The sequence below is a fragment of the Pyxicephalus adspersus genome, chromosome 4 (genome assembly GCF_032062135.1).
Source record: "Pyxicephalus adspersus chromosome 4, UCB_Pads_2.0, whole genome shotgun sequence".
In the NCBI taxonomy this organism is placed as follows: domain Eukaryota; kingdom Metazoa; phylum Chordata; class Amphibia; order Anura; family Pyxicephalidae; genus Pyxicephalus; species Pyxicephalus adspersus.
The window spans coordinates 43,356,714-43,376,950 of record NC_092861.1 but is presented as its reverse complement, the minus strand read 5'-3'; the positions used below and the strand labels follow the sequence as shown (position 1 = coordinate 43,376,950).

General features: G+C 36.0%; 1 protein-coding gene across 1 annotated transcript; it reads right to left on the bottom strand.

The window, feature by feature from the left end:
- Positions 1-7,067: 7,067 nt before the first annotated feature.
- Positions 7,068-18,606, bottom strand: LOC140329745 (extracellular calcium-sensing receptor-like). Its single transcript, XM_072410137.1, has 6 exons — positions 18,383-18,606; positions 17,090-17,375; positions 14,037-14,837; positions 12,487-12,702; positions 11,159-11,282; positions 7,068-8,479 (listed from the first exon to the last, which is right to left on the bottom strand). Exons 1-6 carry the CDS (start codon positions 18,604-18,606, stop codon positions 7,578-7,580), a joined length of 2,553 nt encoding a protein of 850 aa, XP_072266238.1. The 3' UTR covers positions 7,068-7,577.
- Between the last annotated feature and the right edge of the window lie 1,631 nt (positions 18,607-20,237).

The window sequence follows — 20,237 nt, the reverse complement described above, 5'->3', positions numbered from 1 at the left end:
GCCTTACCTTTTAGCTAACCTCTAGTGCAGAGGTCGGCAAACTCTGGCCTTTAGGCCAAATATGGCCTAGCCGATAATTAGTTGTGGCCTAACGCCCCCTTGCCAACCTGGCCTAATCCCAGCTGGCAACCCGCAGCGGAGCCGGAACAAACTACCAGAGCCGGCGCCTCATGCGGCTCTTGAGCCTCTGTGTTGTGGCTCCCTTCGCTTTTTACCCCAGGCGGCGTTAACACTTCCACCGCTGGGGTAAGGAGACATTCCCTTTTCTCCATATGCTTTGTGGAGGAGAGGGATTTCCCTCCAGGGGATGTTCCTGGTGGGGGCAGAGCCAATAGGGCGGGACTCAAAAGAAAGTCTGGCCTAGTGTGCTCCTGCCTACCCCTGAAATGGTCTAGTGGTCAAAAATGTTTGCTGACCTCTGCTTTAGTGCTTTACCACAAATAAAAACACATATATATCCTCAGTGTATAAAATTACAAATATTTACCTGTTAACCTCAAACTAGTAATGTTACCCCCTAATCATTTTCATCCTTGTGTTGTGTTCAGCAGGCTTGTACTATGTTACTGCTCCTCACCTTGTCTATTGAGAGGAAGAATGTCCTTGCCTAATTCATACTTGATAAATAATAAAAACATCTGTTCAGCTCTGTGTCAATTCAACTTTCTGAGCCTGATTTATTAAAGCTCTCGAAGACTGGAGAAGATCGTGTGATTCAGCAAACCTCAAATGGATCTGGTCCAGGATTGAAAAAAAGTGTCAATTAATAGCAATTTTTGGATATTAATTTCAGGTTTGCTGGATCACCCAGGTTTTACTTGATAGTCTAGCTTCTGTAGTTTTAGAGCGCTTTAATAAATCAGGTGCTCTTTATCCATTAGTTCCTGAATCCTTTAGATATGTCTGGTGACTGTAAAGGTGCTATGTGACATACAGTACATGTATACATGCACCTACAATAAATGCATTGCTAACAATACACTAGCTGCCACCAAATATATGACTTCAGCCTGACATCTAAATGTGTCATTACGGGAGAAAAACATCAAGTTAAAGTTTCAACAAATGTCAAAAAAAAGGTCTGTAAAGTGTAACAAAACCCCACTAAAACACTATTCTGCCTTGCTGCAAGAACTGAGCTTCAGGCTGTCAAGTCTGATACACTGTGGCTGAATAAAACACTTGTAGGTGTGACAGTATGTGTTTAGCAATGTCAAATGTATTCTCTTCGTAAAGCTCGTCTCTATCATTCCAGGGAGTTCATTACAGTTTCCTACAAAATATGTGGAAAAAATAATTAGTACTGTCAGCACTAATAAAGAATTGCAAAATGAGTTTTTGCTGACTTTGTGTGTTATTACAAGCTTGTGAATTTTTAGATCATGGCACAGGACTTTATAATACAGGTAGCGCCCGGGTTATAGACGAGATATGGACTGTAGGTTTGTTCTTAAGTTGAATTTGTATGTAAGTCAGAACAGGTACATTATTTTAATAAATGCAATTAGGACAGATGTTTTTCTCAACATATTATAAGGCAGCATGGTGTCAGTTGCTGTATAAAATCCTCACTGTGAGTTACAGAGTTACAGAATCACAAATTAAGCAAAAAAAAAAAAGCCTAGACATTCGTTACTTTCTGGAGCAAGCTGTGCTTTGATTTGCAAAAAGAAACAACTGCAGAGATTGTCTTGGTCATCAAAAAGAGTTACAAGAGACTCGAGAAAGAGCCCAGTCCTTAAGATCACCCACAACCTCAGCTGTGATTAGCAAAAGATTTCTTCTGCAATTCATGCAAACTGTTCCTCCCCCCTTCAAGCCTCCATCCTGCACACGGACAAGCAGGGAAGCCCTAGGAGGCGTTCGTATATCAGATGTACTTAACCTAGGGAATTCCTGTATCTGCTAAGACTAATGCCAGTGAATGAGGCCAAACTGTGAGATATTCAGTGATTTTCTAATTACTGATTGTGAATACCATAAATATGTTAATGTTAATTAAATATTTAGAATAAAGCTAGCTTACTTAGAAAGGTGAAAGCTGACCCAGAAAAGTGAGACCCAGTTTACAGAATATACCCTGTAATGAGCACAAGACTTAAAAAACATTTTTTACATTTCTGGATTGCAAAAGAAATATTTTTTTTTACCTGGTAAATATATTACTATTAGATTGTTATATAAAAAAATGTAAGGAAAATGAAGCGCTACACATTAGATTCTCCCGCCTAGCGGCTTGCTCTGCCCCATCCCTCAGAGACCATGGATAAGGGGTGCCCAAAACGTTGATCATGATCTACCATTCGATCGCAACGGCAATGCGAGTCCTGCCTTACCCCTTCTTGCTGTTTACTAGCAGCCCGGCTGCTATGTCTATTGGGATGCTGGGGATGTGTTTCTGTGTGAGAAGGCTCCATGTAACAGTGGGGAGGGAGGCAGGGAGGGCAGTCTCAGGTGAGCAGTGCTGGTTAGCAGTTCTTGTGCAATAAGCCATTCTACTATGACAGGTGAACTGAAGCTTTCCTGTCACTAAAGTCTTGTAGTGCAGTGTCTGTGCAATGATCTGCCAATCAATGTCTCATTAGCTTCAATTACTTCTGTGTCATACTCAATATAAATATAAATTATTATATGTTTAGTACATTTTATTGTTGGTAGATCATTTTGACTTTTTGACTTTTGTCATTTAAAAAGTAGCTCACGAGCCAAAAAAGTGTGGGCACCCCTGGCATAGAAAATGATATGGCTGTTTTGTGATGCCCTTATACATATTATTAAAAAGTGTATTTATTTTATTTATAGATGTGATTTTCACAATTATTCCTTCCTAATGGGATAGGCTATTCGGCAGTTAAAGATTCACCTACATTTAAGAAACATTTATTTGTTTGTGAATAACACTGCTAATTGATTTGTATCACTTACTTTTCTAGCAGAAAAAATAAATAAATATAATTTATAACTATGCAGGATGTTTATTCTACTATGAAACTATTTTAAAAGAGTTCACAAGCAATAATTGGTCATCAATCATTTAAAGTTTTAAAATATCAATTTAACACACATAGACACAGTAGTAATTTACTATTATAGGAGAATAGATACATTTGAAGGTTGACATTTTGCATACATTTCCATGAATAATTTCCTAACCTATTACAGTCCATGCAATATGTCTTGTGCTGTAAAATGACTGGAATAGGAAACACATCTTGTTGGTTACCTAAGAGTCTGTTGGAAGATTAGCAGTCTAGGTTTCTGCCAGCACTGCTTTGTCATGGCATCGACACTTCTAATTAAGTTGACAGTCCATTTTTTCACTTGGGTTTGAAATATCAGATTCTATCACATTTTAGACTGGATGCCACTGCATGTGTCCTGCCTGCCAGGTCTGTGAATGAGCAAAGGCTGGATGGGTTTGTTAGTAGGAACTACGGCTCACAGCGCATAAAATGAAATAAAGCTGACAGGCTCTCCTAGGAAGGTTGACATGCCTTCATCTCTGGATAGTACCCAGCAGCAGAAAGAAGAATCATAGAAAATGATCAGCATAGTTAATGCAATCAAAAATCTCTGTATTAAATCTATTTTTTGCCTACTATGGGGATTTCCTACCTATTCTTTCGAAAATCTTTTTTTTTTTTTGATCTGACAGTGGTGAATAAGTGAAGATTTCCATTGGACTATAAACACTTATATAACAGCATCAGAAATCAGGATTGCAGGTTATCTATGGAAAAATTGGATGTCAACAAAATCATTAAAGTGTACCTAAACTCAGAAATGTCACTTTACATAACAGGGTAGACAAATCTTTTATGTAAAGTTAAAATTCTGTTTTAGTTTTTTTAAGTGCAACACCTTTTTTTTTTAAAAAAAAGGGTGCAGCACCGCCCCCTAATTTTTGATCGCCTAGGTGAATGGGAGCGCAAAGCCTCCCGGGATACCTACGTCAGGCATCCCCAAGGCTCTTTGGCGCTCCTTCTGCGTATACCCGAGCATCTCAGGCATGCACAGAAGGAGCCTTTTCGTGAAAAGAGAAAAATTTGCTGATCTCACATAAGTGCAGTGAGATTGGCAAGTTTTTTTTCAACCTGCGTCACCCGATCTCCCACCTGCGTCGGGTGATGTAGGAAGCAGAACCAGGAAGAAGAAGCGAAGATGGCACCGCCCGGTGTGCCATCTCAGAGATGGATGCTGGGATGACGCCGGACCCGATGAAAGACACCTTTTGGATGGATCGAAATGCCCTGCGGTAAGTGTATTTTTTTTGTTTTAAGCACTTTTCAGTTTAGTTCCTCTTTAAGGACTTACTGCCTTTTCAGAGATATAAAAATGTGGAAGAAATAAGTATAATTCTGGAAACGAAGCAGTATAAAGCAATGGTGGTCACAAATGGTGTACTCAATCCATAATGTCTAGGTTTTCTGATTGTATAACACTGGGGATGAAGCCAGGTGCTTAGAATCATAATGGCATACTGCTGGATTTTTATCAATTCTGTTGCACAGCAAGAAAATGTTTACCAGGAGCAGTGTGACAAGGTATGATACAGATGTATTATGATGCTACAGTTTTTTTATACTGCTTTCTCCAAAGTAGTGTTATTACAATATAAAACCAGCTCCTAACCACTTAATTGTGTGTATGAATGAAAATGTATCACATCTTAAAAAAATGTGGACCAGGTACATTATTCACACTTACCTTCACACTTACCTTCACATTTTAGGAAAACACAGAGCTGTGCATGCACTACATACTGTACCAGGCATCTCTGATTTGTTGCCTATTTGGATTTATATTTTTATTGTATGTGAAAATTAGCCAAACTCCTGCTAAATGTTTTTTTATTTTTGAAATAATAATGAAGGGTTAGAACAGTGGTCGCCAACTGGTGGTCCGTGGGAAAATGTTGGTGGTCCGCTGCTCTGGCAGGTGCGCTGCCCAGCGGGGTTAGGAGAAGGTCCTCACTGGGGGGGGCACCGTCCGGAGCCACGGATCATGTTCACCCCATGGATTGCAGGCTCAGGGCAGTGTGTGGGTTGTGTTAGTGGACACAACCCATCCACTTCCCCATTGCAGACCCAGAGTCCTTAAATTTAGTGGATTGTAAGCTCCAAAAGGTTGGTGACCACTGGGTTAGAAGACCTTCATAGTTCCGTCTGCACCCCTTATGAGTGTTTTATCCTTACATCCTGTCTATTTATTAGGTCTGACAGAAGAGAAAGTGAGGAAAGGTAAGAATTGCATATTATGCAGCAAAATAATTGAATTGATTTTTTTCTTTTAGTTTGAATACCCAGTATATCAAGTGTTGTTAGGGCCCATTTTTTTGAACATACAATTGAAGAACATCAGCATAATAAAAGTTTTTGGGAGAGTTTTGTTTGAAAAAAAAGTGTTGAGTGCCTCAAGGCTTACTAAAATCATTCTCAATTAGTTCCTGGTACTAATGAGTGCTCAGGACGACCTGCATCTCCCGAAGGTCCACTTAAAGAGATCCTCTATGCTTTGCTCACACATCAGGATGGATTCTTCGTGGGGGAGAGGTGCAGGTCTTGCACGGGCTGCAGTCTATGATCTCCCATTGTTGCTGCCACTTGCAGGCAGGTCTGAGGACAGTGTGAAGGAACATTCACCCATTCAACAACTGTCTAAGCCTGCCACAGGTTATGTGTTGAAGCCTTAAGAGTTATCTGCTGGTGATAGTACTGCTCATATGTACCTTGACTCCAAATGTGTAACCAGAGACCCAACAGCAGAACTTTTACTAATATATACTGTACCTATACTGCGTTTACATACATATACTGCAAATACACACATTATTAAGAAAAAAGCAACACCATATTCTTTTATTTACAGAATAGAAATAGACAACAGAGTTAAAATAAAATATTAATAACTAACAGACTAAGTGAAGAGGAGGTAGGAATCCTACAAGGATAGTTACCTAATGAGTGCCAACCTCAGGTAATAAATACCATTAAACAAAAGAAAGAAAACAGAATATAGGATAATCACACTTCAGTAATATATTACATTATCCAAACATAAGTTTGATGTAGGCTAAACAATGGCGCCAGACAGATTGCTACTATTTCCCCAGAAAGTAGGTTATAAAGACTGACTGCTCATAAAAAGTACAGACAATCAATTGCAGCCATCCTGTCTATCTAGCAGGTTGCTAGGTCTCACAAGGACCAAGCCTTACAGAGACCTAGCAACCTTTTGTCCCAGTTAACCTCTTCCTACCATTAGCAGGAATGGATTGGTCATTTCCTCCCTTACAAACACCAGGAATACCCTGTGACCCCCTTTAGGGACCTGAATAAAGTTTTGTCTCACATTCAGCAATACCCCTGAGGAAGCCTTCTAATGGCGAAACGTATTGGGGACAATAGGACTGCTCCAATTGATTGTCTAGACTTTTTATGAGCAACCAGTCTTTATAACCTATTTTCTGGTGAAATAGTAGCAATCGGTCTAGCGCCATTGTTTAGCCTACATCAAACTTATGTTTGGATATTGTAATATATTACTTAAGTGTGATTACCGTATATTCTGTTTTCTTTCTTTTATATTATTATATTATATTGGTTTTGTTGGTTTCACAGTAAAATAATTTGTGTGTTTGCCTTAATACCCCTTCTGTTTTCTTTCTTTTGTTTAATAGTACATCTCAGACTAAACTAGAGAGCAAAACTGACAACAGATCAGAACATTAACATAAACTTTGACACAATGGGTCTGGTTTATTTAGTCTCTCCAAGGCTGGAGAGGATAGACTTTCATCTGTGTAGCTGAGTGATCCAGCAAACCTGAAATGGATTTCTTAAAAGTCATTTGCTGTTTGTTAGCAAATGCTTTCAATCCTGGAACAGATCTATTCCAGGTTTGCTGGATCACCCAGGTGCACTGATGAAAGTGTATCTTCTCCAGCCTTCTCTCTTTCCATCTTTTTCTCACTAAAGGCTTTCTCAATGTCCTTTCTATAGTCCTACACCAGCAGATGAGTAAAAATAATCTGTTGGTAAAGATTTCTTTTATATTACAGGGCTGGACCACTCATTTATTGGTTGCTAGTAGCTGTTAACTGGGGTATTAGATTTCTAATTGGCCGGGACGGCAAAAGGGACTGTTTTAATTGGGAAAAAAGGTAAACACTGCCACTATTATGAAATATTGAAGTACATTTTAACTTTTCAGTGCAAACCTCAAAAGTCAAACTCATTGTTCACCCCTAGCATTTTCTTTCACAGTTTATAAAAAAAATAATTTTGGCTGCCATTGTCCTTTAACTTCCCGTGGATCTACATAGATCTAGTTCACTGACTGTCTTTCTAATATATCTGCCCTAGTTTTTTTTGTGAGTCGCTGAAATAAAAAACAAATCTGGTTCTCTAGCAACTTAATATTTTTTGTATTAGGGACTTACTATGACTATGACTGTCACAGAACTATCAACGTCTTTAGGATGCAGACAAGAAATCCACATGTGTTATGTTGAGGATAGATTACTTTTTTGGTTATTTTAGAAAAATAAATTAGAACAATTTCTAAACCGTATGACACTATCTAAAATCTTTCCTCTGTTGTCTTAGAATCTTCTTCTGCGGTTGCAAAAAAATCATGTAACATTTTGGAACAAATATACATATGAGGAGACCAAAACAGGAAAACAGGATTGCAAACATTTGTACTGCATCTAAATATTTTCCTGGAGCACTCAGATAGGTGGGAATGAATGTTATCCACACAGCAGAGACAATCACCATGCTGAAGGTGATGAGTTTTGCTTCATTATAATGATAGGGCAAATTCCGAGCACAGAAAGCCAGGGTGAAACATATGCACACCAGGAGCCCAATATAGCCCAGTACTAAAGAAAAGGCCAGAAGTGAGCCAGCGTCACATTGTAAAGTAATCATTGGACTGTCAAAAGTAGTTTTCCTAATGGGCTGCGAAGGAGCCAATATATTCCAGGCAGCACAAACAACAATCTGAAATGAATTACATAGAGTAATAAGGACTTTTTGTTTTTTGGGACTAAATAATGAAGCTGCTTTCCTGTCTGGATGCTGCACATTAAATGCCACAATTACAACAATGGTTTTACCTAGAATACAGGAAATGCAAAAGGCAAATGTAATGGCAAATCCAGTATTTCTCAGCAGACAAGATATGGCAGATGGTTGTCCTAGATATGTGATGGAAGACAGTAAGCACAGGACAACTGAGAAAAGAGTTAAAAAGCTCAGGTGAGAATTGTTAGCACGCACAATGGGATTATTTCGGTGGCATATAAAGATAACAATGATGCTTGTTGCAAGAAAGATGCCAAGTAATGCCCCTCCAAATAACACTGATCCCAATGTTTCCTTGAAGGAAAGATACTCCAGGTTCTTTGGGACACACTGATTTTTCTGTGTATTGGACCAGCATTCAAGAGGACACTGAAGACATTCCAATGAATCTGTGTACAAAAACATTACATGACTTGGTTACATTGGACTTTCTAGTGAATGGCTAAACTAATACAGACAAAAATATTTATTCTACCTGGTTAGTTGGGGTGATGTAAACATCTCAAAAAGGGCACCCCATAAAAATATGTTTTGGGATTGCAGTAAACAAAAAAAAAAGTGACCAAGGCCAATCCTTTTTCTTTGCTGTATAAATTGTGTATTTACTGTATAAATTTATAGCCATGAATTATTCAAAACATGGACTAAGGAAGTATGTAGGTTTCTAATACCGACTTATCCTTCTGTAATTGCCTTGCCAATCTTTTCGGCTTCAGTATTTCCCAAGTCAATAACATGGTTAATATTAGAATATCTAACTTAACTTTGACTATCCTTATTTGCATGCTTTTTCCAGTTTAGTGACTTAATGTAATAAAGTCAGATGAGTTACAAATGTGGAGCAGTACATGCTGCCTTTAGTATATTAAGTGGAAAAAATATACATTATTTTATAAAGGTAAACATGGAAAACAAGTATTACATTTTAAAATGTCTAATCTAGTTTCATTTATCAGAACAGAACATAAAAGAATATAACAGAAAATAACAATTGTCCACAGGATCATACTCAGAATAGTAGCACCCTTGATAAAAAACAGATCTGGACAGTTGAGACCCAACCTTCATACCATAGGTGTCAGCTCATTGTCTAATAATGTCTAAAGTGATTAGAATAGTTTAGGCTCTCTGATAGTTTACTTAGCGTGCACATACATTTGTTCATGGTTGTATTTTATAAGCCTTTTATAATTCATTGTAAAGCTTTTTTTGGCCAAATTGTGATTTAATGACACGTTCCAGCTTTTTTTTTACCTGTTTCTATTTGTTTTACCTATAGATTTTTTTGTAAATGACTGTTTAATTGCAAGTCCCTTCTAGTGTTTACATAAATATTTTTAACTATAGTTGAAAAGCCATTTTACTTTATTAAAAATAAGAACAGATTTTTATAAAGTAGAACAAAGCCTAAAAATAGTAAATTAGCTAATTATTATTCAGTAATTTATGGCTGTTTTAGTGAATCTACATTATTTTCTGGTTCTAGTTTTATTACCTCCCCTCATGCTACCTAAATTTTTAATGTTTTTTTCCCACAAGCATATAGCTTGGTATGCAACACATTTTTAAGTTCATGTATTCTCTGTCAGAGATAGGATACAAGTAAGATGTAATTGACCTAATATTACTTACCCCTTGATTTTCACCAAACATAATGTACAATAAAGGCCAAGTAAGTTGGTGACATTTTAACTACTGTATTCTAATATTTGTTTTTTATTTTATTTTTTTAATGACAAAAAGAAATCCAGAGACGATGCATATTCACTGTGAATGCTGTCAAACTTTTTCAGTTTAATATAAAATAAAATGAATGTGTTAACAATGACATATTGGAATCAACACAGGATATTGTGAATGGGTGATAAGAAAAAAAATATTAATTTGTCACATTTTTCTGCCTGCTAAATACAAGCTTCTCTCTGACTGTGTCAGAACATCACCACCTCTTTTCTAAAACTCATTAGGAAATTTCACTCTGTCGCAAGCACACAGCTACTTCACAAGCTGCACTTTATTAAAATCAGTCGTGCATGAGAGATCTGAAGCAAAATTATTTTCTATTGTATACTGAGTTACCTTCAAATGACTATGCTGAGTAAATATGGAAAATAATTTGCATGCAAAATGAGGTAATATTATAGTAAAGTAATTGATGGTACCCTTTTTGTACTTCTTACCTAGTTAATAGACCAAACATTCATTGCAGGTATTGTAGGTAATAATCAACCTAAAGGCTGTAGGAAAATAATAACCTGGCTCTTATCCCCTCTAATTAGAAAATCTATAGTCAAGATGTAACTGTGACTGGTACAGGGGGCAAAGCTATCTCAGTGCCAGGGGTTCAGGAGCCCAATACTGCAATCAGCTGTGCAACTATATTGCCTTTAATATAAAAGATAACTATTTTCTATAAGTTGTTTAACCTTTTTTCCTGGTAAGATTATTAGTAAAAAAAGAAAGAAACAGGAAACTACCACCAATAATTAAAACAAGACTATCAAAGATGTCACCAGGGCGTCAAATTTACTACTCTGGTTATACCGGTAGCTCTTTATATTTAAGAAGTCGTTTGAATCATACATTGTCCTGCTAGGAAATTATAATAGTAAGTTCAGCTACTTTTGCAGCTCTTGTCCACGTAACATACCACGATATCATTATATTTATTGGGATTTGTTTCTGCAGAGTTACTCTTTCCTATGTACTTGAATTGCACTAATTCGTATAACAATCCACCTCCCTGGCTGCCTTGAATAAAGTACACTGGGACACTTTGCCAACAAACAAGGACACGTAGATGAGGTCTGATTTGGACTAGCTGGTTTGGGAATGATGACTAGCCCAAGGCAATCCCTCATACTTGGTTTCAGGTTTTAGACACAGCATGTTGATATGCTTCTGCAGGTCTTTAGGTGTTGATAGGAATAAAGTTCATGTCTACTTGATCCAAAATGTTATTTAACCTTTTTTTGCCAACATAGGGATAAAAAGTGATCTAGTTTAAAAGCCTGTGCACAAATACCTACTAAGTCAGTTGATGTTAATAACTATTCTGTAGAACAGACCTGTTTGATTACTGATCTTGCCTTCTTCACACGTAATACAGTCAAAACAACACAAATATTTCCCTTGCTGTACAGCTTTTCTGCTTCCAGGAGGGCAACTTGTACTGCACACAGACACCGGTATCTGAAAATGGGAGGAGATATATTATTCAATTGCGTTTTAGAGTAGAAGTATCTCTGAATTAATACTAAATGTGCTGGTAAATCATTGTTGCCACGTCTGTCATCTTATGATGGGAGAACCTACCGGGCACCTATTTTAATAATATAACATTAAGAAAAGAAAGAAACAAAAGCTTTTGTAATATTAGACGACATTCAACAATGCGAATAAAATGCTCTGGACTTGGATGAACCTGGGAACTCAAGTGCTCAATATTCTCCACCATATACAGTGTATTGGGCTGGTATATTATAGAATATTCTAATTTAATTTGAAAAACTTCAGTATTTAATCATTCTTTTTCTGTGACAGTTCATTTAAGAAATGGTGGATAAAATATCCCTTTCAGGAGGAAAATCTGATCACTGTGCCATACCTGTTCTTACCACCTAGCCTGAGCTTTGCCTTCCGGCTATTGAAAATGCTTTATTTACCAATAAGGATATTTACATTGGACAGAATAATGGCAGCCAACTCACCAGTCAAATGTAGACACTAGACCCGGTTTTAAATGAAAACTAGCCTAATTTCTAGCTGATAATGATAATCATAGGCATCTTGTTGTGTCTGTTGTATGAATCCAGTATTTAGATATCCACCACAGCTCACAGTTCTGCTTATTTGCCATGACTATTGAAAATCTATGCATTATACTCCACAATGTAGAATAAGTACAAAACTATGGAGCATGCCATGAAATTAAATAATGGCATTAAGGCCTGGCAAAAAAACAGAAGAAAACAATCATAAAATCAGTTTTATCTACACACTCTGCTGTGATTTGAACCAGAATGATTAAGGACAACCTTATAAACAGTTATTTATGTTACAATAGTCCAAAAGAAACCTTCTAACCACTATCCAAGTGTGATAAGCAACTTTCTAAAGTTACCGCTTAGGTAAAGTTACCACTATGTAAAATAAATATTCACATTTTTTTCCACTCTTTGTCTTAGCTGCTTAAAGATCAATCATAATCATAAAGTTAAAAGCACAATTGTGGTAACAAATACATTTTAGTATACATTTTATAGGAAAATAATTACTTTTAACCATTTCCTCAGCAATAAACTTGTTTGGACTACTAATAAGGTCAATTCTGCCTAACACACACTGCAATATAAAACATATTCTTCATTATTAAAATAGGCTTACATTTATTTACCTCTTTTTCACCTCCCTGCCAGATTATAGCATCTTCATTCACTTTTAAGTCTTTAAGACCACTGAATTCTCCCACATAAGCAATATAAAATGATTCATTCTCTTTATTTTGCCAGTTCACCAGATCATAGGATGGATATGGGTCTCCATTCTGATCAAAGCTTATTTCATCACTGGAGTCCATAGTAAAATTTACTTTTTTCAGATGCCCTAAAAGCTTAAGGTAAAAAAGTAATTAAGAAAAGAAATGGTTAATTTATACTAATAATATTTTTAAACTGTCATAGCCATATTTGTTATTTCTGCAACTGCCTACCATTTTTTTTATCTTGTTTGTATTCAGAGAAACATGTAATCAAAAGATTTTAGTTGTTAGAATAATCATGCTGATGTTAAAATGTGGCAGTTTTTCAATGTTTGTAGGAGGTATTTGGGGTGGATGTTACTTTTACTGTGTCTAAATTTGCAAATATGTTTAGTTTCAAAATTTCTGAGTAACAAAATAACAGCAAACTTTGTAACACTTTTTGGATCTGTCCCTCTGATCTGCTTTGTAATGATATAATCCACAGTCATTTGCAGCATTTTTTTTTATTTTTTTTAGGTTTTCAATTGCTTCCACACACATCAAATCCCTGTTTCATTAGACATCTGGAAAGGGGTCCTGATTTAGAATTACAAATAAAGTTTAGTTTTTTAGGGAATGTAAATCATCTATTTAGAATGTGAATGACAACCTAGGAAAGAATTAGGTAGATACACAAGCAAAAAGGCCCAACAATTTTAAAACACATTTGTTTTCTTTCTTAAAAAATCAGACATTTTCATTCTGGTTCTTTAAATGGGTTTGTTCTGAACCCCATAGCATAAAAGCCCGAAAATGCTTTTCCATTCTTGTAAAAGATAAGGAATTGTTGGAGGATAACTTAATTTACCAAGAAGTAAAGAGAGTGATTTCTTCCTAAAATAATTATTAGCATACTAAACAAATCTTAACTTTAATTTTTTTTCTTGCAAAAGATGGGTAGTATTGTACCCTGTTGGCCACCAATAAATATAGAGTTTGAAATTTGAGTGATTTGTGATAAAATGCAATTATTTAAAGCATATAGAAGGAATGTGGAGCAATCCTTAAACATGACATGACATACATCCCTGGTGGAGATTCTTTCAGGTTCATGTGTTTTTTATAGCAGTAATTTATTCTACACCAGAAAATGTTTGATGAATATTTGATTCAGGGTTTATAAACACACCCCAAAGTATTTTTCAATGGTTTCAAGGCAAAACCTACACAACATTTAAATTGTTAAAAATGTAAAATTATCTCAATGGGCTAAAAATAATCAATTTGTAGACTTCTGGAGTTACCATAAGGCGGATCACTGTAAATAATGAAAACATTATATCACTAAAGTAGAAAGTGTAACTTCCGCTAATATAAGTAAACCTAAATAAATAAAACACAGACAGAATCATACCTTCATTTTCTGAGAATGCTTAGCATGGCTTCTTTTGAAAAAGTTAAATTTGTTCTGTTGTTAGACTCACCTTCCAAGGTTTTAAAGAAGTGCTTTGGTTATTAAGAAAATCTTTGAATCCATTTTCCATCATCATGCTGTGCAAACCATGACCGACTGCATAAACGGCTTTGTACACATTATATGAGGGCAGTAAGTTACTCACATCTAGATAAAGCGAATCAGATACATTTAAATCCTCTAATCCAGTACATGGCACTTTACCTGGATGAACAGAATTATCAGTGGAGCAGTTAAAGGTATATTCCCATAGATCTTTAATAAGTGGATTGCTTTTATTTTGGGATAAGTGTGTATTGACAAGGAATTGTTTAAGTCCAGTAATGTCGCCTTTGCGTATGGCGAAGCCTATTGTCCCTCTAAAATGAGTAAATAATTGTTGATTATATAGGTATGCTGAGGTGGACCAGGCCTCACTAGCAATCCACTGAATACCAGAAATGTTTTGATTAACAACTTCCTGGAAAATAATTTCCACAATTAGTTCAGAGGCAATAATAAGCACAACCGTCACTTTATGTATGAGAATATTCCTTATGCTCTGTGAGATCTTATTAGGACTAACAACAGCCGGAATCATGTCATAGAATGCTACACAGAGACCGAGTTTTGTAGCTTCATCTTTAAATATGGTTCCAGCATTTTGTCCATAGTCATTATCTTCCACAAAAACACCTATCCATGTCCATTTGAAATGTTGTATCAATTGTGCCAGGGCTCGAGACTGGAACAAGTCACTGGGTATGGTGCGAAGAAAAGTTGGATATTCATGTTTGTCGCTCAAACAAGCACATGTAGAAAAGTAACTGATCTGAAAATAAAATGAAAATTAATTTACTAATGCAGGAAAAAAGTCACGTGGGAGGGTACGAAACATGAGGTTGCTTTATTAAAAAAATTAAGAACAGAAGATGTGCATAAAGTTGCAGCTGCTGTTCATAGCAATAAATCATATAGGTTGAAAGATAAAACTTGATTGGTTGTTATTGTCAGCTATTCAAATGTTGTGCTCTTTTACTTTATTTTATTTGTAATGAATACATTTTTGTATTTGTGGAACAGAAAATATTAAAATAAATGTACAAATTTGTTGTGCAAATCTGGTTTCCTATCTTTGGATATAGTGGCTTTTTAAACATATGTAAATCCAAGAACAAATATGTGATAAAAATTCCAACTTACCAGTCCTTTATTGTAGTGGCCAATAATACATTTCCTGCCCCAGGGTGACAATGCACAATCACTGTAGTATATGTATGGAGGAGCAACATTACCCTAGGACAGGACTACATTAACTTCCCCCTTAATAATATGGTGAAAAAGGGTTATTCTACATTTTACCATGTGGGGGTACAGGGCAAAATGGTAACTGATAACAATGCAAGAAGTGCATTTGAAGTTCTAATCTTACTAGTTTGTGGCAGAAAATGATAAGTAACATAAGCCACGTCAGCAGGGAAAAAAATGGGGCTATGGCATATTCAATATATGTATCACATTTAATCCATTTATTGGTAATTGGGGATTTTAGGAAACCATAAATATACCTAACTTACTTTCCGGGTCCTTATTATTTAATAATGTAAGAATTTGCATGTTATCAAAATATAATTGTGCAGCTAAAGGCTCTTTTCCCTGCTTTAAAGAACAATATTTGAAAGAAGTGTATCATTTATATCAGTAAATGCTTCCTCTTTCTCTTCCATCTAAGGTTAGTAATCATAAAAAAATATATAAACCTAATGAGCTGATTAGCTTTTTGTTTTATGATTTGCATGTACATTGCAGAATCCTTTTAATAATTAAACAGTATGGCTTTTTTATCTTTTTTTTCTAATTTTTCATTATCATAACAGTTTTTTAATTTGAGCCTCCGGCACATGCCTTTTGCCTTTTGTTTTTACACTAAATCTACAATTAATAGTGGACACAGTCAGATACTTCTGTGAGTCTATTCTTCAAATATATTAATAACTCCTTAACACAGCACAGGTGATATTGTTTGTCTTGGAGCTTCTCATACAGATTTCATATATTACGTTCTTCTGTTCTTCCATAAGTAAGTGTCTAGAATGAAGATCAGTTATCATATTGCTTATATTGTTTATTGTAGGAGATCCAAATAGTTACACATATAATATCAAATAGTAACAAACACTACAAAGTGCTTTGTCTCACTCTGGTCTGCAAAAACAACCTTTACCTTTATCCTTTAAAAAAAACAAAATGTAATTTTAGGGGGATTCTATAAGTGCCAGAAGCATAGTGCCAAATCAGTGGCCAGTCCTTGTTTATGTGGCACCATCCCACATGCATACAGCTAGAGTTCTTGTAGGTGTGTAACCAACAGTATTGGTATATGACCATGACGCTAAGTAAGCACACCAAACCATTATCTGGTTCTTCAGCAGCATATGTAAAGACTCATTGTTACACAGTACAGATACACAAAAGCGTATCAGGTAAACTGCAAAATGTCCTTGTAGTCTGAACAGACAAGTTTGTGTAAATCTTAGCATAAGAGGTTTCCTCTGCACGTGGATTTACAGTGGTAAGTTTATATTTAGATATGCAATATACTCCTAGGGGGTACGTTTATAAATTTTTTCACCAATTACCCCTTAGTAGCTTGTCTATTAGGCCAATCTGTACAGCAGGACTTAAAAAACATCAAAGCTCATACTAGGCTTCACTATATGATTCTGGTTTTAACAATTAAATTGGTTTTAACATTTTCAAAATCCATATTGGAGGGCATTGCAAAATCAATGGGGAATTGTTTGGAAAATGTGTTTGGTCATTGTCCTGTTTATTATGTATTCTCCAGTTATAGGAAAAATAATTAAATATGTTATTAGTTATAATTATTGGAGCAGCTGTCATTCATAACCCACAATATCCTACTGCTTATTTGCAAGATGGTGTCTTATTTGGACTTGCATGCAAACTTAGTATATACTGTAGCTACGCATAACCATGCTTATGTATATTTAATTATATATATTGAAAAAAAAAGCATAATGAATAGTATTGATAATAAAATAAAACATAATATTATATTACCATTGGAATGTTAAAAAGCCCCGCAACTCTTGCCACAGCAATGGACTGAGTAGACCAGCAGCCTCCAATTATTGCTGGTACTAATGGAAACTTGTCACAGGTTGTGTGCTCATCCCTGGAACCAGACGTCAGCAACACAGCTGCTCGTGTTGCTTGAAAGTGGGTATAGCATGCATCATATATTCTGTAGCCTAAAGTTATGTTAGGTAACAACTCATCACTTTTGTTTATTTCTTCAATGGCGAATATCATAGTTTGTACTGCCTGAAAATCTGCCACACTAAACCTGAAAAAGAATTTAGAAAATATATACTATTAGAAAAACATAAAGTATTAGAGCATGTATAGATACACATTCATATGCTCCAGGTGGCTTGCTAATACCTAACTTTAAGACTACAATGCACTGAAATTTAATTGAGCTTTCTTTACCTGGTAAAGTAACCCCTGATCCTTTAGTAGGCATTTACAGCTTTTTCCAGGCCAAATAGGGATAACCAGGGGTTACCTAAAGTCCAAGTCAATTTGCTGCTCCCCACATTTTCTATTGGCTAGCAAGGCAGAAAGAAAGTTAGTGGGTCAGAATTCAGGCTCCTGTGCTTTGCCTTCAAATCCCCCCACAGTTCTAGTCCTGGTTACCATTCTGACCTGGTCGAAAAATACTCCCCTAGTCACTCTCTTCTCTCCTCCAATGACCTACAACTGACTTCCTTACTCATAACCTTATCACACCCACAGCTACAAGACTTTTCTAGAGCTTCCCCGACTCTCCGGAATGGTCTTCCTCGTTCAAGTCTATTTGGCTTGCTCTTACTTTCTGCTCATTTAAAAGAGCACTTAAAACCCATTTTTTCAAACTTGCCTACCCATCTTTTTCTGTGTTTTGAAACCGTCACTACTTCCCATCACTACATATCTCCCCTCCTATTGTGTGTTACTTTCCCCACGTCCTAGATTGTAAGCTCTTCGGGGCAGGGTCCTCTCCTCCTCCTGTGTTACTGTCTGTCATTTGCAACCCCAATTTTTTTGTACAGCGCTGCGTAATATGTTGGCGCTATATGAATCCTGTTTATTAATAATAATAGTAATAATTATAATATTAATAATCATCATCATCCGTGAAATATCAAGTCTTTTTGCTATCAGACTCAGTTGTAAAAAGCTGTCAGTGCAATACAGGCTTATTATGATGCATCTAATAAAACATTGGTTTTGTGTGCTGTGCAGATATGCTTCCATATTCATTACTACAACAGTTTTAATGTTATATCTTTACATATGATTATTACTTACCCTGAGCACTGTCGTTTTTCTGGGTTATCTCTGAAGGATAAATTTGGATTAGATTCAACATAATTTGCAGAAAAGATTCCCCCTATATCCACATCTCCTTTCCTAATTACAGCTGTCAGGTCAAAGTGGCCATCTACTATGCAGCTTGGAAGAATTTCTTTTTGAGCTAGTGTCCTTATTAGGAAGAGAAACCTGAGCCATAACAATACCTGCTTGAAATTCATTTTGATAGAAGGTGCCCCTCATCCTTCCAGCAGATCACAAGAGGAAGGTCTTTTTATGCTCAGCTCTTACATTTTATAGGCAAAAAACACAGCTGGGAAATACCTACATCTCTCCTGAGAGCAGCTAATGAGTGCATTCCCTGTAGGCATTTCAAGAATGAAACTAATCCTAATATTAAGGGTGTGCTAAGTGTTCGGTAAATTGCAATTTATCTGTAACTAGGGTTTCACCTGCTAGTTTATGCTGGGGGCAATGGAGCCAGAAAATAGATTGATAGATACATACATAGATGAAACATATACAAATATAATCAACTGGGTATGTAGTTGCTAGTGATGGAAGTTCAGTTTGCCAGTGAGGTCAACTCTTTTTAATATATATTTTTTTACCTTTCCTAAAGTCCAGTCTCTATATTACTGTTCAACAATGGCATGAACTGAATTGTTAGAACAATCAGTCTGATGTGTGACTTTTTTCTGCATAAATGCTAGTTAGAATATGAAATAAGTACATGAGGGTTTATTTTACAATAAGTGTCTTACAGTGGTATTAATATTGGAGTTGGTGTTAGGTCTAGCACTGTGCTAAAATGGATTTCATTAAACTGCTAAACTGCTATGGGTGTAATTAACTTGTTGCTGACCTTGTTCCATCTGACCAAACTTTGCCTGCAGTCTGAGCCTTGCCTAACCTTTGCCCTCAAACTCACTCCTTACCTGGCAGAACCACCCCAGTGTTTGTCTTTTAGTTTCATTCTCTGAATTGTTGCTGCCCCATATTTTGGTCCCAGAATAGCCTATCAAACTACATTATCACAAACTATGCAATAAAGTTATTTACATTTGGGAAAATATCATACCGTCATTTTTGTAGTAGCATCCTCAGGTCCACACTTGGAAGTTGGTGATGGTCCTATGAGACCACATTTTAAAAACATCTTTGGAAATCATTTAAGCATTTCTTTCTACACCATTGTATCTACTATCCATGGTTATTTCAGTGAAGGTTGCCTCCAGGTTTTGTCATTAGTCTGTTTTGTAACCAAAAAGATAAAAGTTTTTGGTCATGTTTAGTTAAAATGGACATGGGTCAAGATTATTGCATGCTTTAAAACAGTTTGGTGTATTGTTGTTGTGTGCACATAGATGTGTCTCACTCCTTTAGACTTTTATCAACAATAAAGGGGTTGTCAGATACTGGAGGAAAGAGGGGACAGTGTACAACACCAAAAAGGAGAAGAAAATCAAGAAGATTGGAGGAGATCGGGCCAATATATTACTTCAACTTTTTATTTGGATAAATAACGTTAAAATTTAATGCTCAGTTTTGTTGACTTAATGTATACATCACTAAACTTCATATTTGAATAACAACAGGTGGGAATAGACTGACACACTTCTCTTCTTCTACCTTTTGTCTCTTCTCCCACTACCTTCCTGGGGTCCCTGCTTTGGAGGGGGTCACTATAACTTAAACTGAGATGGTATTGTAGTTATCACTATGTGCATCACATGGTGTTTGTTCTCTTGTGTATTTGAATATATTTAAAATAAAAATATATATAGATGTAAGTGTTTTATCATATTGTTTGAGGATTTTTACTTTTAAAATGTATTGATCTTCATGTCTC

Bases quoted from the DNA above. Each gene is read 5' to 3' on its own strand.
- LOC140329745 (XM_072410137.1), bottom strand. From the start codon at position 18,606: ATGAATTTCAAGCAGGTATTGTTATGGCTCAGGTTTCTCTTCCTAATA. The intron at 17,376-18,382 runs GTAAGTAATAAT...ATTCTTTTTCAG, and splicing joins GAAAAACGACAGTGCTCAGG to GTTTAGTGTGGCAGATTTTC. The intron at 8,480-11,158 runs GTCTGTTCTACA...TTTTGTACACAG, and splicing joins CAAGATCAGTAATCAAACAG to ATTCATTGGAATGTCTTCAG.